We start from the raw sequence: 23,846 nt of genomic DNA on the forward strand, positions 1-23,846 counted from the left end.
ATATTATTGAATAACGAAATTTTAAAAAGTTACCACAAGTTTGAGTCAAAAACACTTCTAATAAAATTTAATCAAAAAAATTATAACTAGTCCACTTGACTAAATGTTAATAACTAATTGATCAAATTTTCCCAAGTCCTCAATCAATTGGACTTGATATCCTTCAGTCATGTGAACGAACATTTTGCGAATACTAAGATTAAGAAAGTGCGGCACCACCAATGAAAATTGTCTTTTATCAATATTATGCTTAGTCATAAGATTAAGACGTTTTTTTTTAGTATGAAAAATCAAAAAAGTATTACTCCCTTCGTTCTCATTTATATTCACCAAATGAATTTCTACTTTATCATTTATATTCACCAAATTTAAAGTGATAATAAGTTTTATATTGGTTAGAATAATAAATTTTAAAAAGTAATGATGTGATTATAAATTTTATTTGCATATGAAGCAAATTGTTAGTAGATATAAATGTGGATTGTTTTAATAAAATATAAACTCATGGATCAATTATTGTATTAAAATATCTCAAATGATGATATGGAATCACATGGTCATTCCATATCATGGTTTTTGGAGAATATAGTATCACCTCTCATGATATGAAATCATGAGATGAAATCAACGTAAAATTGCATGTCCAAACGTTGATTCCATCTCACGACACTATATCGTGATATGATATCGCATTGTCAAACGCTTACTTAAACTCTGAAAGATAAAATAGGTCTTTAAAATGGAAAAAAGAAGTTAAAAAATAAAAAAGGAAAAAGTAGTGGTTGGGGAGAAAGGGGAGCGCAGCGTTCAGTATTAGGGCAACGAAAAACTTTCTTTCAGTCATTTGGTCGAACAGTTTGATGATGAAATATAGACTTGTAATTTCCTTGTTCCTTCGTGGTCATCTCACTCCCAATTTGCCATCTTTTCTTCTTCGATCCACCAGTGGTGTTTTCCTTCCCCATGCTAGTTTCCTACATGGTGCTCTCTCAAGGTCTACTTCTGGAATCAGGTTCTCTACTTTTACTTCCTCAAGCAATTCACATGATGGCAGTGATTATGAACATGAAGATACTACTGATACTGACCCTTCACTAGATTATAACGAACTATATTCTGATTTTTCCAAAGAAGATGTTGAAACAATTGAAGCCATTTTCAAACAACCCGGAATCCATGTGCATAACAAACTTGAGCAATGTGGTGTAAGGCCCACACACAATCTAGTTACTGTCATTCTTTCTCGTGCACGAAATAATTGGGAAGTTGCATTCACTTTCTTCATATGGGCCAGTAAACAAACAGGTTATGTGCACTCTGTGCGTCAATACCATTCTATGATATCTATACTTGGAAAAATGAGGAAGTTTGACACTGCATGGTCACTCATTGAGGAAATGAGAGGTGGTAAAGATAGACCATCTCTTGTGAATCCTCAGACACTCTTGATCATGATAAGGAAATACTGTGCTGTACATGACGTTGGAAAAGCTATCAGTACTTTTTATGCATTTAAACGGTTTAATTTAGATATTGGAATGGAAGAATTTCAAGACCTTTTGTCTGCCCTTGCTCGCTACAAAAGTGTAAAAGATGCCGAGCACTTGCTTTTTTGCAATAAGAATGTTTTCCCGTTGAATACCAAGAGTTTGAATATCATTCTCAATGGATGGTGTCTTCCCCTTGATGATTTAAGTGAGGGAAAGAGGATTTGGAGGTTGATGAAGGAAAAAAGGATTCCTCGTGATGTTTTTTCGTATTGTAGTATCATGTCTTGCTATTCGAGGGCTGGTAGACTCAATGTTGTGCTTAAGCTTTTCGATGAGATGAAATTGTGTGGGGTTGCACCTGATGTTAAGGTTTATAATGCTGTCATTCATGCTCTTGCAAAAGGCAGGTTGGTTAAACAAGCTAGGAGTGTGATGACGATGATGGAAGAGAATGATCTCGCTCCAAACGCTGTTACTTATAACTCACTAATCATGCCTCTCTGCAAAGCTCAATTACTAGATGAAGCTCAAGAGATCTTCAATGAAATGATTCAACGAGGCATACATCCTACTGTCCGAACTTACCATGCATTGCTTCGTAGCCTGAGGACAGGGGAAGAAGTGTTCGAGCACTTGCAGAAGATGAACACGATGGGATGTATTCCAACTCATGACACTTATATAATGTTAATCCGGAAGTTTTGCCGATGGTGCCAACTTGATAATGTTTTCATGTTGTGGGATAAGATGAGCAAGATCGGTTTGGACCATGATCGAAGTTCATATATAGTGCTGATACATGGACTCTTTTTGAATGGGAAGATGGAGGAGTCGTACAAATACTATCAAGAAATGAAGCAAAAAGGTTTACTGCCGGAGCCCAAGATAGATGAAATGCTTCAAGCTTGGGTGGCTGGCAGGAGAGATTCTCAAGAGAATAAAGTAACATGTCATCAGGAGAACAAAAAGGTGGTCAAATTTGAAAAAGCTGATAAAGAAAGGGATTTCCATAAAAAACCTGAAATGAGAAAAGTTATGAGAGAGCGTGGCTTTTCTTTCTGGGATCAATAGACTCAATGTTGATTATAAAATTATGGTTGGGAATCTGGCTCGGGTCACTGTACATACAGGTGCATGAGGTTTCTCTTCTTTTTGATTGTTTTAACAGAATATTCTTGGTTTATTTGGTCTACATACTGGAAATTCACTGTTAACACAATTTACTTCCATATATTTTTTTAAACTTTGATAGCAAGAAAAACTATTTGAATATTCACAGATGCTTTATTCCTTTTCTTTTTTTTTAAATTAAAGATTAAGACGAAAGTGATCAATATTCTTTATGCTTGTCCCTGAAGTATAAAATTGTCACGATCCGAGTCTACACCCTAGTTGTGACCGGCACTTAGAATCACGAATGACGCTTAGCGGACCCGTGGTACTGACATTTTGCTAATAACTTAATTGACATTTTATGAAGTGCAAGTGGAAGCTAAAACATAATTAACTGAAGGAAATACTTAACATATATCTGAATAAAATGCATGGAACTGAACAACTAATGTCTGAAGTGGAACCTCTACTAATTGGAATGAAAGAAGAAATAAGTTTGTCGGGACATGATCCTTAGCTACCTCAAAGAAAATAACTGTCCTTACATAAAACTTAGTTACTGACTACTCCATGAAGTTACCAAATGAAGTTGACTCATCAACTACTGACGGGAAAAACTGCAACCTGTCTAGCCACTAGTGTGAGAGCGAACATCTAAATCTACATCATAATAGGATGCTTTGCAGAGAAAAGTATGCAGCCAGTACGTGGAATGTGCTGAGTATATAAGGTGAGACTAAACAGAATCATTTCGGGTGGCAACATGTAGTAAGAACTAATGAGTATTCAATAATCATAATCATAAATATAGTGATATAATGAAAGACATCCTAAATCCAGTGTATAAATATCATTTGAGAACTTGCTTTCAATTATATAACAATTGTTTCTGTAGCCCTGAGTTGAATTAGATCTAAACTATCGTATTTGAGAAGAACGCTGATGATAATTTAAGTTTATGAACATAATGTTACTTTTATGGGGAGTTTCTTACAATCGACATATACCATATGAGCTTATGTTGTCCAACTTATAATCCATTTGGAAGGGCTTTCCTATACCTTGTCAGGGTGTAGGACCTATCTATCTGATGTGGATCCACTAACTGAGCCTCTTGGGCTAAAGGAGTTGATCGACTAGTGATATGCTCAAAATTCTATAGTGGCACATAGTTATGGGTCTTGGGTTTTCTGAACTCACGACCTCTTAGTGTTAAATAATCCTCCCAAAATAATATACAAATATTGATATGCTCATAAATAGGTGAACTATCTATCTGTCTGTATCAAGTGTGTAACTAAGCTGAAAATCATATTTCAAATAATTTGTATGGAAACTGAAATTTGTATCATGCTAATTTCATGCTTAAAAATTATCGAGGTTAAAAAAAACCGTAGTCACGTTAGATTTTTTTTTTGATAACCGAGAAATCCATCTGAGACCCGCCCTTTGGACCAATGAGATTGGTACAATGAGATTTATAAAAACTGAGTAATACGATCAAGAACAGGAGCTTATGATGAAATTTCATTAATTGAGTAGAAACCCTAATTTGGATTCTAGAAATTGTGTAAAAATCTTTGAAAGAACATACGACTTAGGCATGAGAGTGAAATGATACTCCCATTGAAGCCTTACATACTTTAGTGACGAAACTTGATGAAAAACCTTGAAAGAAGAATCCTAACTTGGTGTTTCTTGAGAACTTTTTTAATTTAAAATAGTAATGTTGTATTCTTTAGCATTAAGGATATGTTGGTGACCTTCAAAAAACAGAGGGAACAAAAACAGAGAAAAAAATACTTGCAAGGATCCTAATAATTCTACAATCTGTTCTGTTTCCTCTAAATCTTTCTCTTTACACCAAAAATAAAAAGATACAATACAATTCCCTTTAACCTTCTCAATGGAATTGGACCTATCTTCAAAGTTTCTACTGTTTCTTTCTTTCCAAAATGTCCACCAAATGCAATATGGAATTATCCTCAACCATGCCTTCTGGCTCTTGCTCCCCCCTCTTCTTATCCAACTACTCCATAAGTCTGCAGTGTGCTCAGGCATGGTCCAATTCGTCTCTGTGAGACCAAGGAAGATGACCCTAGTTTGTGTTGTAAAGTTGCAATGCAAGAGTAAATGCTTGGTGGTCTCCTTTGCCTTCCCGCATAATAAACACCAAGGTACTATAATCTTTCCTTTTTTCTTCGACGCTTCATGTGTAAGGCAAGCCCTTCTTGCAACCAACCATGTAAAGCATTTTATCTTAGTTGGTGCTAAGGTTCTCCATACCTTTCTCCACAAACTCTGTTTATAGATGCTTTGCTAGGGGCTTTCCATGTTGTATGCCCTGCTAACAGTGAAAGCCCTAACTTTACTATGATTCCATCTCAAAGAAGCAGGAGAATTGGTGGTGCCAGAGAATTTTTCTAACAGCTCTAGCAATTTGGCTACTCGCTTTACTTCCCAGTCATTCAAAAACCTTCTAAAGATCAGATTCCACCCTTGTGCTGTCCAACATTCATTGATATTTGCATCTGGATTACTACATTGTAAGAATATACCTGGAAAGGATTCTTATAGAGTGATTTGTTTGTTCCACGAGTCTGCCTAAGACTTAGTTTTCCTTCCATCTCCCACTTCAATGTACATATTAGCATCAAGTTTTTGCCATTAGTTTCTGATAATTCTCCAGATCCCCGCCCCATAGGCATCTACACTAACATTACTGCACCAAAGATTATACTCACCATACTTGGATCTGATGACATCCTTCCATAAGGCTTGCCCCTCTTCATTATATCTCCATAACCACTTCATCAAAAGACTATTGTTTTGTTAACTCAAATCTCTAATACCCATAACCCCTTTGTCTCTACTGTTCAAGGTTATCTCCCATTTGACAAGGTTATAACCTTTAATTTCTTTGCATCCATGCCAAAGGAAGTTCCTCCTTAATCTGTCCAGTTTCTTCAAAACTTTGGTGGGTAATGGAAATAGTGACATGACATAATTAGGAAGGAAGTCTAGCACTGAATTGATGACTAACTCCTAGAGACAAATATTGTGCCTTCCATCTTTTTGAAATTGGTAACTATATATATATATATATATATATATATATATATATATATATATTTTATTTTTATTTTTTTAAAAAAAAATTACACCATAACAGTGCAAAAGACTTCACAAAATCCCAACCATGCTTAGGCTACTGCTTCACAAGGATCCTATCATATCAACTAGTGATTCAGCCTCCTCAGCATAGCTTTCTTTACACCAAAAGTAAAACAAAAATATACAATTCATCTTGATTTTCTCCACAAAATTATATTTGTCTTCAAAGCTCTATAGTTCCTCTCCTTCCAAATAGTCCACCATATGCAAGCAGGGACAAGTTTCCACCAACTGCCCCATCATTCTAGTTCCAACATTTCAGCAAATCAACACTTGTTGCTGGCATTGACCATCTGATTCCTGCCATATTCAAAAATAGTTGCCATAATTGTCCAGTAATGGGACAATGAATGAATAGATGGCTATTATTTTCCCAGCAGCTCCACACAAAAAGCATCTAGAACACAGTTGGAATCCCCTTCTTTGAAGTTTATCATGTGTGAGACAAGCATTTCTTGCTACTAGCCAAGAAAAGCATACCACCTTAAAAGGAGCCTTCATCTTCCAAATGGATCTTCATGGCCACTGATTAGTTGACTGTCTGTGCCTAATCAAAATGTTATTAGCTAAGTTTACAGAATAAGTTCCTTTACTCGTGGGCTTCCATATAAGTGAATCTTCAGTGTCTTTGAACCCTTGGAATGATTCCAAGGTCTTGAAAAATTCAACAACTCTTTCCAACTCCCAATCATGCAGTAGTCTTCTAAAAGTAATATTCCATCCATGTACTCCTTTTGCTGATTCCAGGCTAATGTTTGGCATAGTGGCAATGCTAAAGAATTCAGGGAAGAGTTCCTTTAGAGGTCCATGTCCAAGCCAGTTATCACACCTAAAAAGGATTTTCCTACCATTGCCCACTCTTAGGCTAATTTTTCCAGCCATCAAAGACCAGAGGGATCTGTTTGCTTTCCAGTCTCCTACACCATGGGGGCTCACAACCACCTTTGAACACCACTGGTCTTCTTGACCATACTTGTCATGAATGACATTTCTCCATAAAGCATATGTTTCAAGATTATACCTCCATAACCACTTCATTAGCAAACTTTGGTTGTGAGCATTTAGGTTCCTGATGCCAAGGCCACCATCTTTTCTGGATTTGATAAGAACATCCCAATTAACCAGGTGGAATGCTCTTTTTTTGTTGTGTCCTTGCCATATGAAATTCCTTCTGATCTTGTCAATTCTTTTCCTAACCTTGCTAGGTAAAGGTAAAAGAGACATGACATCAGTAGGAAGGGCATCCAAAACACTATTGACTAATATAACCCTACCACCTAGAGATAAGTATTGTCCCTTCCATATTGCAAGCCTCTTTTCAGACCTTTCTATGACACCACTCCAAATCTGCAAGGCTTTACTTTTAGCACCCAAAGTTAGCCCCAAATAGGTAGTAGGTAGGGAACCCACCACACATCCCAGAATACCTGCAAGTGCTTGAATATTGTCCACTTTATTAACCGGGAATAAACAGCTCTTATGCCAGTTGATGTGAAGTCCGGAAACTGCCTCAAAAATCACCAGAATAGTTCTCAGATGTTTGACCTGATCAATATCAGCATCACAGAATACCAATGAATCATCTGCTTAAAGTAAATGGGTGATCTCTATCCCACTGCTCTCCCTGTAGCTTTGAAACCGTTCAGGGCTCCTAAGTCTTTTGTAATTTTAAATATCTGATTCAGTCCTTCCATAGCTATGAGAAAGAGGAAAGGAGAGAGAGGATCACCTTGTCTCAATCCTCTCTCGGAAGAGAAGAAACCTTCAGGAGATCCATTTACCAGAATAGAAAATTTGACAGTCTTAATACAGAAGGCAATCCATCTAATCCACTTCATACCAAAACCCATGTCTTTTAGAACTTTTAGGAGGAAATTCCAATTAACATGATCATAAGCCTTCTCAATGTCAAGTTTGCAGAGAATACCAGGAGTCTGGTATTTGATTCTAGAATCCACACACTCATTGGCTATCAATGCTACATCCATGATTTGTCTGCCTTTAAAAAAGCCATTTGATGTCTATCCACCAGTTTATCAATCACTCTTGAGCCTTTCAGTGAGGAGCTTAGAGATAATTTTATACACACTCCCGATCAGACTTATAGGTATGAAATCTCTAAGACTTTTGGCACCAATTTTCTTGGTAATCAAGGCAACATAAGTTGCATTGAAACTCTTTTCAAAATAATCACTCGTATGAAAGTTTCTGATAGTGTCCATCACATCCTTTTCACAATTTCCCAGCAGCATTGGAAAAATCCCATAGAGTATCCATCTGGGCCTGGAGCTTTGTCAGCAGCACATAACTTCAAGCATTCCAACACCTCTTCTTCTTCAAATTCGCTCTGCAACCAATCATTATCATCTTCGGTGATTATTGAGCCTTCTTGAAGGTTGAATAAAGGTCTCCAGTTTTCTGTCTCAGAGTACAAATTCTTATAGAAATCCACAATCTCTTCCTTGATTCTATCTGGATCAGTGATGGTCTCTCCATGAGCTTCTATGGTGTCAATGTGATTAAATCTTTTATGACAGTTGGCCATCCTTCGAAAAAATTTGGTATTCTTGTCTCCTTGTTTCAACCATAAGATTCTGGATTTCTGCCTCCAAGAAATTTCCTCAGTTTTTGCCACCTCTGCATACTCCATTTTCAAGCTTGCTTTCAATAGTAATTCATCCTCTGATAGCAGTCTTTGCTCTTGTATGGTATCCAGGGAGCTAATCTGGTAAAGAATATCAACTTTCTTAGCCTTTAGATTCCTCCCATTAGCAGTATTCCATTCCTTCAATTTATGTTTCAGGAATCTTAGTTTACAAGACAATATAATCAGGTCTTCCTTGTGCTTCACACGAATTCCACCATTTGCTAATCTCCTTTCTGTTTTCTCCACAATGCCATCCCAGACTGTATCCTTTTGTTTATTTCCTAAAGGCATGCCTAAGTAAACTGTTGGCATACTTTCCACTTTGCATCCTAAATTTTTGCTAGATTCAAAATGTTGGTCACCTCTTTGATTGGAAATAAATTTGTTTCCCCTAATTCACTTTTAGACCTGAGGAAGCTTCAAAAAACAGTAAGATTGTTTTGATAAATTTCATCTGGTCCTCCCAAGGTTCACAAAAACTGAAAGTATCATCTGCGTAGAGCAAATGACAAATTTCTTTAACTTGTCCATTGCTACCCTCTATTTGAAAACCTTTGATCCATCTGTTTTGTATTGCTATTCTCATCAAGTTGTCAAAGCCTTCCATTGCCAAAATAAACAGAAAGGGAGATAAGGGGGGTCACCCTGTCTAAGTCCCAGTCCCCTTCCTGAAGGGAAGAAGCCCACTGGTTCACCATTAACCAGAATAGAAAATAGGACAGTGCTGATGCACAAATTCATCCAGCCTAGCCACTTTTCTCCAAAGCCCATTTGTCTGAGAATGTTCAGCAAGAACTTCCAATTCACATGATCATATGCCTTTTCAATGTCCAGTTTACACATTATACCAGGCTCAACACCTTTCAATCTTGAATCCACACATTCACTAGTTATAAGTGCAACATCCATTATCTGTCTCCCTCCAATGAAGGCTATTTGATGCTTATTGAGCAACTTATCCACCACCTTTTCAGTCTCTCAGCTAGTATCTTTACTAACACTTTGTATATGCATGTGATTAGACTTATAGGTCAGAAGTCCTTCAATTCAGAAGCATCTGCTTTCTTGGGGATGAGAGCCACAAAAGTTGCATCGGAACTTCTCTCAGTCCTCTGATTATTTTAGAACTCATGTATCACACCTTTGATAGCTTCTTTCATCACTTCCCAAACTATAAGATAAAAGGACATGGGAAAACCATTGGGCCCAGGAGCTTTCTCCATCGCACAAAGTTTAATGTATTCTAGAATCTCCTCCTCCTCAATTTGTTCCTGTAACTCTTCCTTTTCATCCTCATTAATACAAGTAACCGCTGCCATTGTAATTATGGCCTCCAAACTTCTGTTTCCTTGTACAAATTTTCATAGAAACTCTTGATGGTCTCCTTTATGTCAGTGGGATCAGTGAGATTACTTCCCTCCACCTTCAAGGATTCTATGGTGTTGTACTTTTTGTGAGATGTTGCTATTCTATGAAAAAACTTGGTGTTCTTGTCCTCATGTTTCAACTATTGTATTCTGGATCTTTTTCTCCTCCTTATCTCTTCATTTTTGACAACTTCAAAAGACATTACCAAATTTGTTTTTATTTTTGCATTAGTTCATCATCTGTAAGTAGTCTTTTCTCCTGAAGGATCTCCCATTTGGACAATTGGTCAAGGTTCTCTTCCTTTTGTTGTTTCCAGTTGCTCCTATTATTCTTGCTACATTCCTTCAGTTTCCTTTTTAGAAGTTTCATCTTTTCAGCTAAGACAAACCCAGCTGTACCAGTAACTACAAATGATGACCACCAAAAACTCACTTTCTCCTTCAAGCCTTCAATCCCCATCCTCCAGTTTTCAAATTTGAAGTAAGATTTCTTGAAGTTCATGTCTCCACAAGTCAGTAGAACTGGGTTATGACCAGATACCAACTTTGGAAGAGTTGATTGTTTAATGAGGGTGAAGAATTCCTCCCTTTGAGAGGAACACATAACTCTGTCAATCCTTAATGTAGTTGTATGATTCTCTCCTCTTCTCCAAGTGAAAGACCCTCCAAATAAAGAAGGGTCTATGAGCTCCACCTCCTCAATACAATCAGAGAATTCTGACATAAATCCATTGATTGATGAACAATTTGTTCTTTCTAATGGATATTTGATGACATTAAAGTCACCACACTGCCCACGGCAGTCCCTTCATAGAGACTTCTCATGGCTCCCAATTCACACCAAAGATCCCTTCTGTCCATTCTTGTGCACTTAGCATAGACTTCTCATGGCTCCCAATTCACACCAACTTTTGGGAGAGAATGAGAGCGTAGAATAAGAGAGATTTGAGTGTTTAGTCTAATATGTTCCCCTATTTGGTGCCAAAACGCCGTGGTTTAGGCTTAGGAAGAATAGGGATAAGACAGAAATAACCTCAGGAAACTTCTGTCAGATCATTCCACGAGGACCATCCACGGCTCGTGGAATGATCCACGACCCCTGGACTCCCTCTGTGGAACTCAGACGATTCTGTCAACTTTCAGGTTCTCATCCATGAGTCCATTTCACTGACCATGGAATGATTCACAAGTCGTGAAGTGTTTTTGTGGAAACTTGGTACATAAATCTCACAATAGGTTGGACCAGGTCTGGATCAGAGTAGTAGGCTTGCCTCTCCAACTTTGGTCACAAAAAGTTTTCCGCGAAATCGGAAACTTATGTGGTGGCTGGATCAGAACGGAAGAAGAAACAGAGCTGTGAAACCATCTTAAATGGGCTAGGATGAAGGTGAGAGGGGATGGCGACTCAGTTTCGAAGTTAGTTGAACTGGTCCATGAAGGTTTAACCTTCAAAGTTCCAATCTGGGTAGAGATGCCGGTGAAGGTGGTCGCCGATGGTCGTAGCAAAATACCCCTAAAGACCCAGCGGGCTGATGAAGGGACTGTTGGTATTCAAGATGAAAGCCTTTTAGGCTTTACAGAGGTGATAGGGCACGTGGGTTCGTCTTTCGATCCTGAGATTTTGAATTGGCCAGCTGTCTCGGCACGTGCCAAGGCACGCGTGGTTGAGGTCCCACTTCCCACCACATTAAAGAAGACTGATGCTGCAGTTCAAAAAGAAAATTTTGGGCCCAGATTTGTAGGCCCAATTTGTTTCAATTGGGCTAGTAAGTAAGCCCTCCTCTTTTTTATTTGACCCAATCTCAGCCGAGCTTGAGGCTAATAATTCCAACTCCTACATAACGCTGAACTGCGGAGAAGGAGAAGAGGCAGAACATGATCGGGAGGAAACTGAAGAAGAAGACTTTCCTGAAAACAGTAAAGAAGGGGAAGTGAGGGTAACTGAAAACCCCCAAACCCTAGAAGATAGTGCCATGCAAGTTACTGCTATGTTGAGAAGTGAAGATAACATCTCTGGGTTGACAACAATTGAAGACGCAGTACCTTTAAATCAGCATAGCCCAGGGGAAGGGGAGGATTCAGATTTTGATATTCCTATATGGATTCATTAGAACATCATCAAATTCGCCAAAGAATTTGGTGTCGACATCAGGGGGTGCAAAGAGGAAGCAACAATGTTATTCATGAAGATAGACAACATGTGACAAAAAAAAATTGAACAAGGAAGAAAAGAACAGGAGAATGACTCCGGCAGCAAAGGGAACCAAAGAATTGAAGAGCCTCGAGTGCAGAAGTAATTTCAGAAGCAATGGCACAAGAAGCAGGAGGGGGGGGGGTACAATATTAATTGTGATCAATGACAGTCTCCATAGTATCATGGAATGTGAGGGGCCTGAATCAGGCAAGCAAGAGGTGTATCATAAAAAATTTAATTCATGAATGGAAAGCTGATGTTTATTGCTTTCAAGAGACAAAAATTCAAGGAGATATCAAGAATTTGGTTAAAGATTTGTGGGCGAACAGAGGGGTCAGATTTTGTCAGCTGGAAGCTAGTGGGACAAGGGGAGGTGTTTTAATCCTCTGGGATGAGAAAGTTTGGACAGGAGAAGTAAGTAGTCTGGGGGTCTATTCCCTAACCTGTAAGTTTACAGGGAAGAACCGCGACTTCACTTGGTGTCTTACAGGCATCTATGCTCCAAACAACAGAGTAGAAAGGGAAGAAGTATGGTGGGAGTTAGGCTCAGAGGACTTTTTGATGGGCCTTGGGTAGTATGTGGGGACTGCAACATGTCAGATTCCCTTCAGAAAAGAGAAATACTCTAGATTCACAAGAGCAATGTATGATCTGTCTGATTTCATTGAGGATATGAGCCTACAAGATCCACATTTGATAGGGGCAAATACACTTGGAGGAAAGGAAAGAGACATGATGTTGCTGCCAGGCTTGATAGGTTTTTATTTTCTGAAGAATGGAATGAAGAATTTAAGAACATTAAGCACACAACCTTACACAAGGTGACCTCTGATCACACACCTATATTGCTCCAAAGTGGGAACTGGGAATCTAGAAGATCTTATTTCAAATTTGAAAATTGGTGGCTGCAAACAGAAGGGTTCCTGGATAGAGTTAAGATGTGGTGGGACTCTATATTCTGTGAAGGGAGGCTAGATTTTATCTTAGCTTTCAAATTGAGAGCCCTACAAGATAAATTGAAGGAATGGACTAAGACTTCCCATGGGAACTTAGCAATGCAAAAACAGAGCATGCTTGCTAAGCTGGCAGAATTGGAGGAAATTCAGGATCAAAGAGCACTAACAAAAGATGAGACACTCTCAAAGGCAGAACTCTTTGTTGTCTTTGAAAACATAGCTAAATGTGAGGAAATAGCTTAGAGGCAAAGATCAAGGGTTAACTGGCTGAAACAGGGTGACAACAACACCTAGTTTTTCCACATATCAGCAAATGCTCATAGAAGATATAACAATATTGATGAACTAATGGTGGATGGGAAAGCAACCAAAAATCCAGAAGCTATAAAGAAGGAGATTGTGGAGTTCTATCAAAGATTATATACTGAGACTGAGTCATGGAGACCAGCTGTTGGATGCAGGGCAGACCACAGAGTTACTCTTGAAGACAACCAAATGCTACAAAAGGAATTTGAGGAACAGGAGATATGGGAATGTGTGAAACTTTGTGTTGGAGACAAAGCTCCTGGCCCTGATGGATATACCATGGCTTTTTATGTCCATTGCTGGGAAGTAATAAAGGGGGAAGTAATTAGTACCATCAGGAATTTCCATGAAAGATGTGTTTTTGAAAAAAGCTTCAACTCTACCTATGTGGCTTTGATTCCTAAAAAGATGGGTGCTAAAGAGCTCACGCATTTTAGACCTATCAGTTTGATCAGTAGTGTTTACAAGATCATCTCTATGGTGCTTACAGATAGGCTAAAAAATGTTATACACAAATTGGTGGACACTCAACAACTGGCTTTCATCAAAGGAAGGCAAATAATGGATGTCATCCTCATGGCAAATGAACTAGTGGACTCTAAAGTCAGAAGCAATAAACCTGGCATTCTATGCAAGCTAGATATACAAAAAGCCTATGAGCACCTCAACTGGAATTTTTTGTTGGAGACCCTCTCCAAAAGAGGATTTGGAGGCAGATGGATAAGATGGATGAAGTTCTGCATAAGCACAGTCAAATTCTCTGTCTTTATCAATGGCTCCCCTACATGATTCTTCTCCTCACAGAGAGGCCTAAGGCAAGGAGACCCACTCTCCTTTTCTCTTCATCATTGCCATGGAAAGTCTAAATGATATGTTGAAAATTGCCCAAGAAAATAACTGGTTGAAGGGATTCAAAGCTTCACACAAGGAAGGCCCAAACTTGGAGATTACTCATTTGCAGTACGCTGATGATACATTGATCTTTTGTGAGGCTAGTAGGAACCAACTCATTATTCTTAGGGTCATTTTTGTTCTTTTTGAAGCAATCTCAGGGTTACACATCAACTGGAATAAGAGCTTCTTATATCCAGTTAATGAGGTTCCTACCTAACCTCATTGGCTTGGGTTCTTGGTGGAAATATTGGGGAGCTACCAACTGTCTATCTGGGCATGCCATTGGGAGATCAGAATAGGTCTATAGATATATGGAATGGGGTGGTAGAGAAGTGTGAGAAAAGGTTGGTGAACTGGAAGAGTCAATACCTGTCCTTAGGAGGAAGACTAACACTAATCAATAGTTTTTGGACTCAATGCCTACTTATATGATGTCCCTTTTCCCTATCCCTGTTGGGGTCATTGAGAGATTGGATGTTCTAAGAAGAAATTTTCTCTGGGAAGGAAACAGTGAAACTAAGAAATTCCACTTAGTAAAATGGGATGCACTGATTGGGAGTAAACAAAAAGGGGGTATGGGGGTGAGGATCTTAAAATCTCAGAACCAATGTCTTATGATGAAATGGCTCTGGAGATTTGCTTCTAGTGAGTTAGCTCTCTGGAAAGAAGTAATCCAACTGAAGTATGAAATGGCAGATCATTGGACCACCAAAATGGTCACTGATACTTATGGAATCAATCTTTGGAGGTCCATCAGAAACTTGTTGCCAAAGCTTAGAGAAAATTGCAGCATAAGAACAAAAGATGGCAGGAAGGTTCTTTTCTGGGAAGACAAATGGATAGATCAAGCCCCCCTAAGGGATACCTACAATGATATTTACACCCTAAACCAACAACAAAGGGCCACTGTGGCTGAAGTTTGTTCAAATCAGGGATGGAATTTGAGCTTTAGAAGACCTTTTAATGACTGAGAGATTTTGAGGTTAGTTGAGTTCTACAGCAAATTGGAGCAATTCAAAGGAACTTCAACTGACCAAGATAGATTGGAATGGAAGGGCCACAATCAAGGTAGATTCAGTGTAAAAGAGGCGTATAAAAAATTAAACCCTTATGATAATCAGACCTTGAAGATCTGGAGCAGTTATGCTAACATTTCATACCATAAGGATAGGTGGAAAATTATACCAACTTGCATCTGGTGGACTGCTTGGACAGAAAGAAACCTCAGGTGCCATCAGAACTAGAGCAACAATATCCAGAGATGAAGATGAAGTGCTTAGTTTTGTTTCATTTTTGGTGTAAATTAGAGTATACGGAAGATCTAGAATCAATTATGGATGTCTTAAAATCTTTGTAAATTTTTGTTAAAAGGGTTGAAGATCTTCTGGATACTCCACCTTAATTGTAATTAGGAAACCTGTAACTTGTTGTGGCAGGTTTCTGATTTTTTGGAAATAGAATACAAGTTGTTACCTTCTCAAAAAAAAAAAAAAGAGCCCTGGGTGATGCGAGAACATACTGCTGATCTTTTGAGCTGCTGAATGAGGAGGGGGGGGGGGGGGGGGGGGGCAAGACCCAAAAAAGAGGGTCTATAGTACCTACTTGTGTCTGGTGGGCTATTTGGAGAGAAAGAAACCTTAGGTGTCATGAGAATACTACTAACACTATTCAGAAAGTTAAAGAAAATTGCATTAACATGTTGTTTTTTTGGTGTAAAGAAGATGGTATAGAAGAAGTAGAACAGTTGGTAGATTTCCTAGGATCTATGTAATTATGGATGTATGGATGTAGCTTGTAACTTTTTGGAGGTAGCCAGCATACCCTTAATGCTTAAGAATACAACTTTAACTTTATCAAAAAAAAAAGAATTGATCTTAATATCTATATTCAATTAGAAATCATCGGGTTCAGGCCTAAATGCATATGGAGAATGGTTCAGATTTTTACATAGAAGTTGCAAGGTGTTACAAAAGTGGGTCCATTTGTTCCTGAATAGCTTCTTTCAAAAAGGCTTCTGCTTCCTCGGTAAATGTCTTGGTAGAAGATATGATTTCTTGGAATTGAGGTTTATTAGTTCTTAAGTAAGTACGTAGCTCAACCAGAAGTTTCCTTACCTGTCCAACTTCTGATGAATCAAGATGGCCGTTTGTATAGATACAACAAGTTGCTTCTTTCCTAAAGAAAAGGACTCAGTTTGCTCCTCCCTTCCTGTACTGCATGTACCTTTGCATAAACCTACAAAAGTTGTACACAACACAACAAGTGTATGAGGGCTCAGATGAAGTTACTGGACTTGGATGTTTGAGGGATCCCAACTGTCACCTTCCAAGAGAACAACAGAGGTATGGTGGTTGGGTAGAGAGAGAGATGGCAGACCTCGTAGTTGTTCCCACTTGACTGCCAAAAGATTCTTGAAATACACTTGGATTCTCTTGGGTTTTCTGTGATTCTTTCAAACTCGTTACTTCTGCATTTATTTTCTAAAAGATGTGCGTATTTTTACCCTTTTTAGCTGTTGTTTTTGATCTCTGCTTTGAACTTTGATCTTGAGCTTTTATCCTAATAGTTGAATTCAGTATTTCAAGTTTGTAGGTGTGAAGTACCACTACACCCGCTCTTTTTTAAAAAAAATGAAAAAATTGGTGTGGATTTAGTGTGTGTGTGTGTATATATATATATATATAGAAGGTTTTACTTTTATAAGTTTGAGGCAAAGGCAAGGGGTATATTATCCACTGCACGTAATATTGATTCACCCATTGTTTGATCTTTTGTTTTTCCTCCTTTATGTTAAGGGTTTGACAGAATCCAGTTACATATTTGTGTTGCTTATGGATGCTATTGGTTTTGAGAATCCCTTTATAGTTGTTTGTAAGGCACACATAATCTAATTTAACAGAATCGGAGGTAAGTTGACAGAGCAATGCGAAAGGATTACTAGACTGATTCCAAATTACAAGTCAGTCAACTATGAATTACAATCCAATGAATTAAAGAAAAAAAATTGAAAATATCTCAATCAGTCTCCTTCCATTCAATTGTAATTCCTGGATTGCAAAGGCAGAAAAGGATTAGAGTTGGGAGAGAAGGGAAAAGAATGAGAAAGAGGAGAGAATTTTGAGAGAGAAGGGATACAAGAACTGTCAAAAACATGAGCTGCAACTGAAAGTTTGGCTCCCTTGATGGTGGAAGGAAGACAAAATCATAACTGTGTATGTAATCTAAGAATTTTAATCTCAGCTGCTGGATGTGTTCTTCAGTTTTTTTTTTAAAACGTCGGAGTTAAATTGGACCTTTCCCCTTATAAACGACACAATTCCCTTTCTATTAATTACTAACTGCAGTTAACGACCATTTAAATTGCTTACACCTAACATTGTTCAATCAATGTTGGTTCTTCTTATTGTTAAAAATGAAATCCGTCCTTTATGTGTTTCCTTTCTTATCTGGTTTCCTACTACTTTATTTAGGGAGTGTACAGTGGCCAATATGTGTGGAATACTAATGTGGATACTTGGTTGAATTGTCAAGTTGTGTGCAAGTTAGCCTAGTGCCATGCTATTGAAAAAGAAATGAGAAGGGTGTGAATTAGCATTGCAATCACTTGACAATGGGTTCGGCCGTGTTGAGTCCGCAACCCCTTGCCTTGTTTACAAATTTTCCTATGGCGATGGATGGTTCTAATGAATAAGTAATAGTTTTTCCTTGGCTTTTATATTATCCTTTTGACAATTGTCAATGTGAAAATACATACAATGTCACCTATATATTTTGGCAAGTATTGTTTCAAGGTTTTTTTCTTTCTAATATTGCCTTTTTTTCTAGCAGGTCTCGGGGTTCTCATGAATTAAAGTGAAGAGGAGATGCAGTGAATGACTTGTCTATAGAGGTACTAAGAGTAATAACTTTCTTGCATTACATGGTGGGGTTTGTGTTTTTTCCTGTAACTAGTGCAAGAAAATTTATTTTGGTTGATAAGCCAATATGGTAACTGTTTGCTTAGATTGGGCAATGCGTTTAAGCGGGGACTCCAGAATCCATTTTGGGGGCAGAAAGCAGGCTTGGAGATTATGTAGAAATTTCGATTGCCCAACAGAGAATGTGGTTTCGCAATTCGAAATTCTTCTATTCTGTGGCATCTGCAGGATGAACTGACTTGCATGTGCTTGAAGTGCCTGCAACTTTAGCAGCAGCAAAGGCAAATTTGTTTGTAATAGACCAGAGAAAGAACTTTTCAATAGTTGGTGCCCTTTCTCGTGCATTTGCTATACCATCATTATCAGGGCCTGCATTTTAGGTCTGCGGCGCGGCTATCTCATTGATCTGCTGATATCTGAGCCTAATCAAGGTTCATTAGACATTGATTGTCAGAAAGCAGTTACAGCTATTTGCAGTTCAATAATTTTTCTATGTTCCTCAAGTATAATGACCTCAAGGCATCACACATCTGCTGGCACTGCCCCTCATCTGTCCTTTGTTAAATCTATCTGTGATGTACAGCTTGGAATTTCAGCAGATACTTCTGAAGAGTATGTTTCCTGAACTTTGATGTTCTTATTAACTAAATCAAGTTACAATTGTTGCAGCATTATCTTGTATAAATGACATGTAATTGGTTTAGTGTTATGGAATTTCTCTGATTTATAAAAGAATAACAAATATCAAGTTTTTGTACAAAAAAATTTGCAGCCTCTAATTTAGAGGAGAAGGGTAGTGAAGAGGGCCCCTTCTCAAACCCTGTGCTGCTGGCCTTCGGAAATTTTGCAGTTATCAAAAACAAGTTCGCACTAGCTGCTGTCATATAAATCACTACATATAATGTGCTGAATTTCTGAAGTTGATGATCCCTCTCTTGCTGTATTTTAAAAGTGCCTAGCTAATGTAGGGGGGGAATGAAATTTGCTATTAGTTGGAGATTTCCACTAAGGCCTAATTTGCATGTGTAGAACTGAATTGATGATTCCAAGGTTTCATTTATCACTTTTCTGATCACTGTAAAATTATTTAGTGTAATAGCTAAGTATTTTCTAAAAGTGATTGACAGCTCAACTCATTATGTAGCTCACTTTTGGTATTGTTATCTTTCTGTTACTAGTAGTCTTGTGATTTGTGAGTATTCTCAACTTCCCTCTGCAGTCATGGCAAAATAGCCTTCACTTTTCTGTTTCTAAGGTCAAGTGTTCAATTACAGTGTCATGTTTTTTCTGCTGGTCAGGCCCCCCTGAGGAACACAGGCTTACTTGCTTGCATACACCCTCCGTTGCATTTGATTGACAGGAAAGCTAGGAGGATAAGTGATTTTTAATTTATTGGCTCGTTGTGCTTTTCAATCAAGTGACCAACAGGAAAGTTCTAGACTGCATTTGGTATCTTTCCCACAGAAAAGGTCTCCCAGAAAGTAAACTTTCAAAACTAAGGAGGAGAAAGAGAAAAATTGTAGACTAACTACTCACTGTATTTGTATTTAATTATGTGATTTTAAATTTATTGGCTTTTCGTGTTTTTAATTAAGTGATGAGTGATGACTGGCAGGAAGGTTCTAGACTGCATTTGGTATCTATCCCACAGAAAAGGTCTCCCAGAAAGTGAACTTTCAAAACTAAGGAGGAGAAAGAGAAAAGTTGTAGAGTAACTACTCACTGTATTTGTATCTGATTGTGTGAGAAATACAATAGAGAAAATATTATTAAGATGCATTGACTACATTATTACATTGAGCCCTATTTATAGACACTACATTATAGTCCTTTTCCATGTAGGAGACTATACAATTCTATTCCTATTGCTATTCTTACAATCCCTCTCAAATTGGTGCATATAAGTCATATGTACCGAGCTTGTTATAGATGTAACTCATACGAGAACCAGTGAGAGACTTGGTGAAAATATTTGCAAGTTGATCAATTGACTTCACAAATTTTGTAATAATATATCCTGAGAGTATCTTTTTTTTTTAGACAAAGTGACTGTCAACAATGTGCTTAGTCCTATCATGTAATGCAAGATTTAATGCTATATGAAGGGCCACTTGATATCACACACATGTTCCATCTAATTGATTTCTCCAAATTTAATTCCCTAAGCAACTGTTTGATCCAAACTAGCTCACAAGTTGCTACAACCATTGTTTGATATTCTGCTTCTGCACTAGATCGAGCAACCACATTATGCTTCTTTCTTCCCGGATACCAAATTCCTTCTATTAAAACGTAATATCTACATTACGCCAAGCTATTCAACTTTCTCCCAGGCATGAATACCAATGCACTTTCTCTGTCCTACTTTCTAGGGCAGTAGAAGACCATTTTTCCGGCAGCAACCACCGGAATCTTAGCCTTTTCTTTCTAAGCCAACAATTATCACCCACTGTGATAATTGCTACACACTTTAGCCTAGGATGGAAGAGAATATAATTTATTTTAACGTTGGGTTTAAGTCATTCGACATCACTAGATGGAACTCGAGCAAGTCTGAATGGTATGAATGGGTTGAAAGAAGCAGAAAGATGATGACGAGGTCAGTTATGAGCAAGAAAGCTATGGAATGGATATGTTTCTGCCTGAGAGAGGCTTCAAAGGAGCACAAAAAGGAGACGAGATGATGGAAACTAGCAGATAGAGAGGCAAAGCTTTTTTGTACTAAGAAGCAAAATGAATATGGGAAATTTATGAGTGTGATAACCTTAAATAGTGGTGGAAGGTCGGGCTTAATCATACCGGAACTTGCATTAAATGCAGGGTGGGTGGATATTGCATTAAAGATTGAGAGATTCATTAAATGTCAGCAAAGAGAGAAGGAGCATTCTTTCTCAAGGGTGACGGAGGAAGAATACTCTTATGTTGAGGCTGTCCAACAGAGTAAATGGGGGAGCAGTAATTTAAGAAGAGCCGAGATAAACACCAAGAAAGGAAGCATTCTGATTACTAAGCCAGTAAATATTAAGGAGGAAGATCTCCTCAAGAGATGTCTTATAGGATATTGCACTGCAGGAAAGAAGGAGAAACCAACTCTGGCGGATATCAGGAGCTGGTCCTCAACAAACTGGAAAAAGGTCTTTGGAGTCAACATATATGAATTGAACAGCGAAATGTTCCTTTTCGAATTCCCCAATAGATACATGGCGGAATTGATCATCCAAGGCCAATGGAGGTGGAAGAGTAGCATATTTCATCTAGATTGGTGGAGTCCAACAACAGGTTGCACTCCTAGCCCCTCAACTGTGCGTGAAACTTGGATTAGAGTAGTGGGGATTCCATTGCATTTGTGGTCTAGGAAGGTCTTCCAAGAAATTGGGGATCTGTGTGGAGGTTGGATTGAGACAGAAGAAGAAACTGAACTAAAAAACCACCTGAAATGGGCAAGGATTCTGGTGAAAAACAACGGGAGAAACCTTCCGAAAGAGGTCTCTGTCGCTTGTGATGGAATTACATATTTTTTTCCAATTTGGGCAGAAAGCAAACCCAGATTCGAAATAAGGTCGGAAAGTGGAGGCATAGTCGCCGGGGAAGATGAGGTCTTTTGCCCAGGGAATAGATTTACCCAGAGGTCTGATGGCATAAATATCTGCAACATAGTACCAAAATCCCATCCTTTTAGGGATTTTAGTACGTCGAAGCACGTGGGCTGTACTTCGACAGCTGGAAAGACAATGGGGAATGGAGCACGTGAGAGGCATGTGAGTTTTTTAAATGAGAGGGCTGAACTGGGCCCATCAGGAAAGCCCAAGAAGAATAACAATTCTAAATGGCCCAGTGGCCCTGATTTTGCAGCACATGTCATTTTTAATGATTTACAAGGGACAAAGATCGGCTACACAGAAACCCATAAATTGGCTGGTAACATAACAACCTTGCACGTGTCCAATTCAGGCGAAGGAAAGCAGAACATGAACACAAAAGTCGTGACAGAGCTGCTGGAGGAAGAAATCAAGGGAGATTTGATGATAACAGGAGAGGAAGAACCTAACTCCATAGATAGGGGAGATGATAGAGAAATTACAAAATCAGGGGAGACTGGGCTAGCAATACAGAGCTCAAACACAGAAATAGTTAATTGGGAGGTGGAGGAACCTGTACCAATTATGGTGCAACAACAACAAAGGGCACAAGATGTAGATAAAGCGAATTCAACATGGGTACAACAGAACTTGATAAAACTGGGGAAAATCTTTGGGATCGATTTCCAAGGGCATGAAGAGGAGGCAGCAGAGTTACTGCTACAAATAGACAGTTGTAGACAAGCCAGGAGAATGGAGCAGGATACAGAAGTTAAGAAACTCAAGATCAAGGGTGCACAAGAACTTAAAAGTCTTTTAGCCTTTGATGTAAAATTTTAAAGTTCTGGAAGTAGGAATAAGGGGAGGAACACAATTTTCAACACATGATGAAGTTTAAGCTAATATCATGGAATGTTAGGGGATTAAACGATAGGGAGAAGAGAAGGGTTGTACATAGTTTGTTGTCTGGATGGAGAGCAGATATAGTTTGTCTCCAAGAAACAAAAATTGAAGGGGATATTTCAAAGATGGTAAAGCAGATTTGGGGAGGCAGGTGGATTAGATATGCCTATCTAAAAGCAAGTAGAACAAGAGGAGGTATCTTATTGATGTGGGATGCGAGGGCATGGATGGGGGAGGTCTTGGTAATTGGTTCTTACACCATTACTTGTAAATTTGAATCACAAACCCAGAATTTTAGCTACCATATATCTGGAGTGTATGCTCCTAACTGTTACAAAGAAATGAGACTTGTATGGGAATAATTGAGCTCAGTAAGGGGGTTGATGGAGGGACCCTGGGCAATGTGTGGGGACTTCAATGTATCTAGGTACATATCTGAGAAGAAGAACTGCAACAGAAGAACTAAGGGAATGAGAGGGTTTTCTGATTTCATAGAGGACATGGAATTAGTTGACATGCATTTAGAAGATGCTGCATACACATGGTTTAAGGGAGATCAACAAGAGGCAGCCTCCAGAATTGATAGAATCATGATTTCTAAAGACTGGGATGATATCTTCAACAATTTGAAACAGATTCCTCTTCAAAGGCTGGGCTCAGATCATATACCAATAGTGTTGATTACTGGTTACTGGGAGAGGAATAAAAGCTACTTCAAGTTTGAAAATTGGTGGCTGCAGTCAGAAGGATTTGTGGATAGAGTTAGAGAGTGGTGGAGCTCCTTCAGTTACATAGGAAGACCTGATTATGTTTTGGCATGCAAACTTAAAGCCCTGAAACTTAAGCTAAAGGAATGGAAACAAGAAGAGGGTGGAAATCTGGGCAGTCAAAGAAGGAGATTGTTAGAGCAGTTAGCAGAATTAGATACAGAAAGGGTAAATAGAACTCTCACTGTGGACGAAATGACAAAAAAGGCTGCAGTCTTACTTGAGTATGAAGAGCTAGTCAAGAAAGAGGAAGTTTCATGGAGACAGAAATCAAGAGTACTATGGTTGAAGGAGGGAGACATGAACACCAAATTCTTCCACAAAATGGCAAATGCTCACAGGAGATATAACAATATAGATCAACTCATGATACAAGGAGAGGTTACTCAAAAGAAAGGCAGAATTGAAGGGGAGATAATAGCATATTATAAGAACCTGTATAGAGAAACACATCAATGGAGACCTTCTTATAATAATGTTGAATGTCCAATGTTGACTGAAGGGGAAAAACTGTCCCTGCAAGGCAGATTTGAGGAGAAT

The 23,846-nt window shown here is 38.4% G+C and overlaps 1 protein-coding gene across 6 annotated transcripts in view; it reads left to right on the forward strand.

Annotated features, from left to right (window-relative positions):
• The first annotated feature begins 774 nt into the window (after nt 1-774).
• The window catches only part of LOC125876590 (pentatricopeptide repeat-containing protein At5g15010, mitochondrial), a 34,261-nt gene continuing 11,189 nt past the window's right edge, over nt 775-23,846 (forward strand). For 2 of the 6 annotated variants that reach the window (XM_049557807.1, XM_049557808.1), the window contains exons 1-2: nt 775-2,620; nt 17,970-18,030. In XM_049557807.1, coding sequence (XP_049413764.1) covers nt 861-2,561 — 1,701 coding nt within the window. In that variant the 5' untranslated portion in view covers nt 775-860 and the 3' untranslated portion in view covers nt 2,562-2,620; nt 17,970-18,030. Of the gene's footprint in view, nt 2,621-17,966; nt 18,671-18,830; nt 19,220-19,356; nt 19,779-23,846 lie in introns of those variants that run through there. The other 4 variants (XM_049557803.1, XM_049557805.1, XM_049557802.1 and 1 more) reach the window with 4 other exon arrangements.

This window comes from Solanum stenotomum, chromosome 9 (assembly GCF_019186545.1).
Source record: "Solanum stenotomum isolate F172 chromosome 9, ASM1918654v1, whole genome shotgun sequence".
NCBI classification, from domain to species: Eukaryota; Viridiplantae; Streptophyta; class Magnoliopsida; order Solanales; family Solanaceae; genus Solanum; species Solanum stenotomum.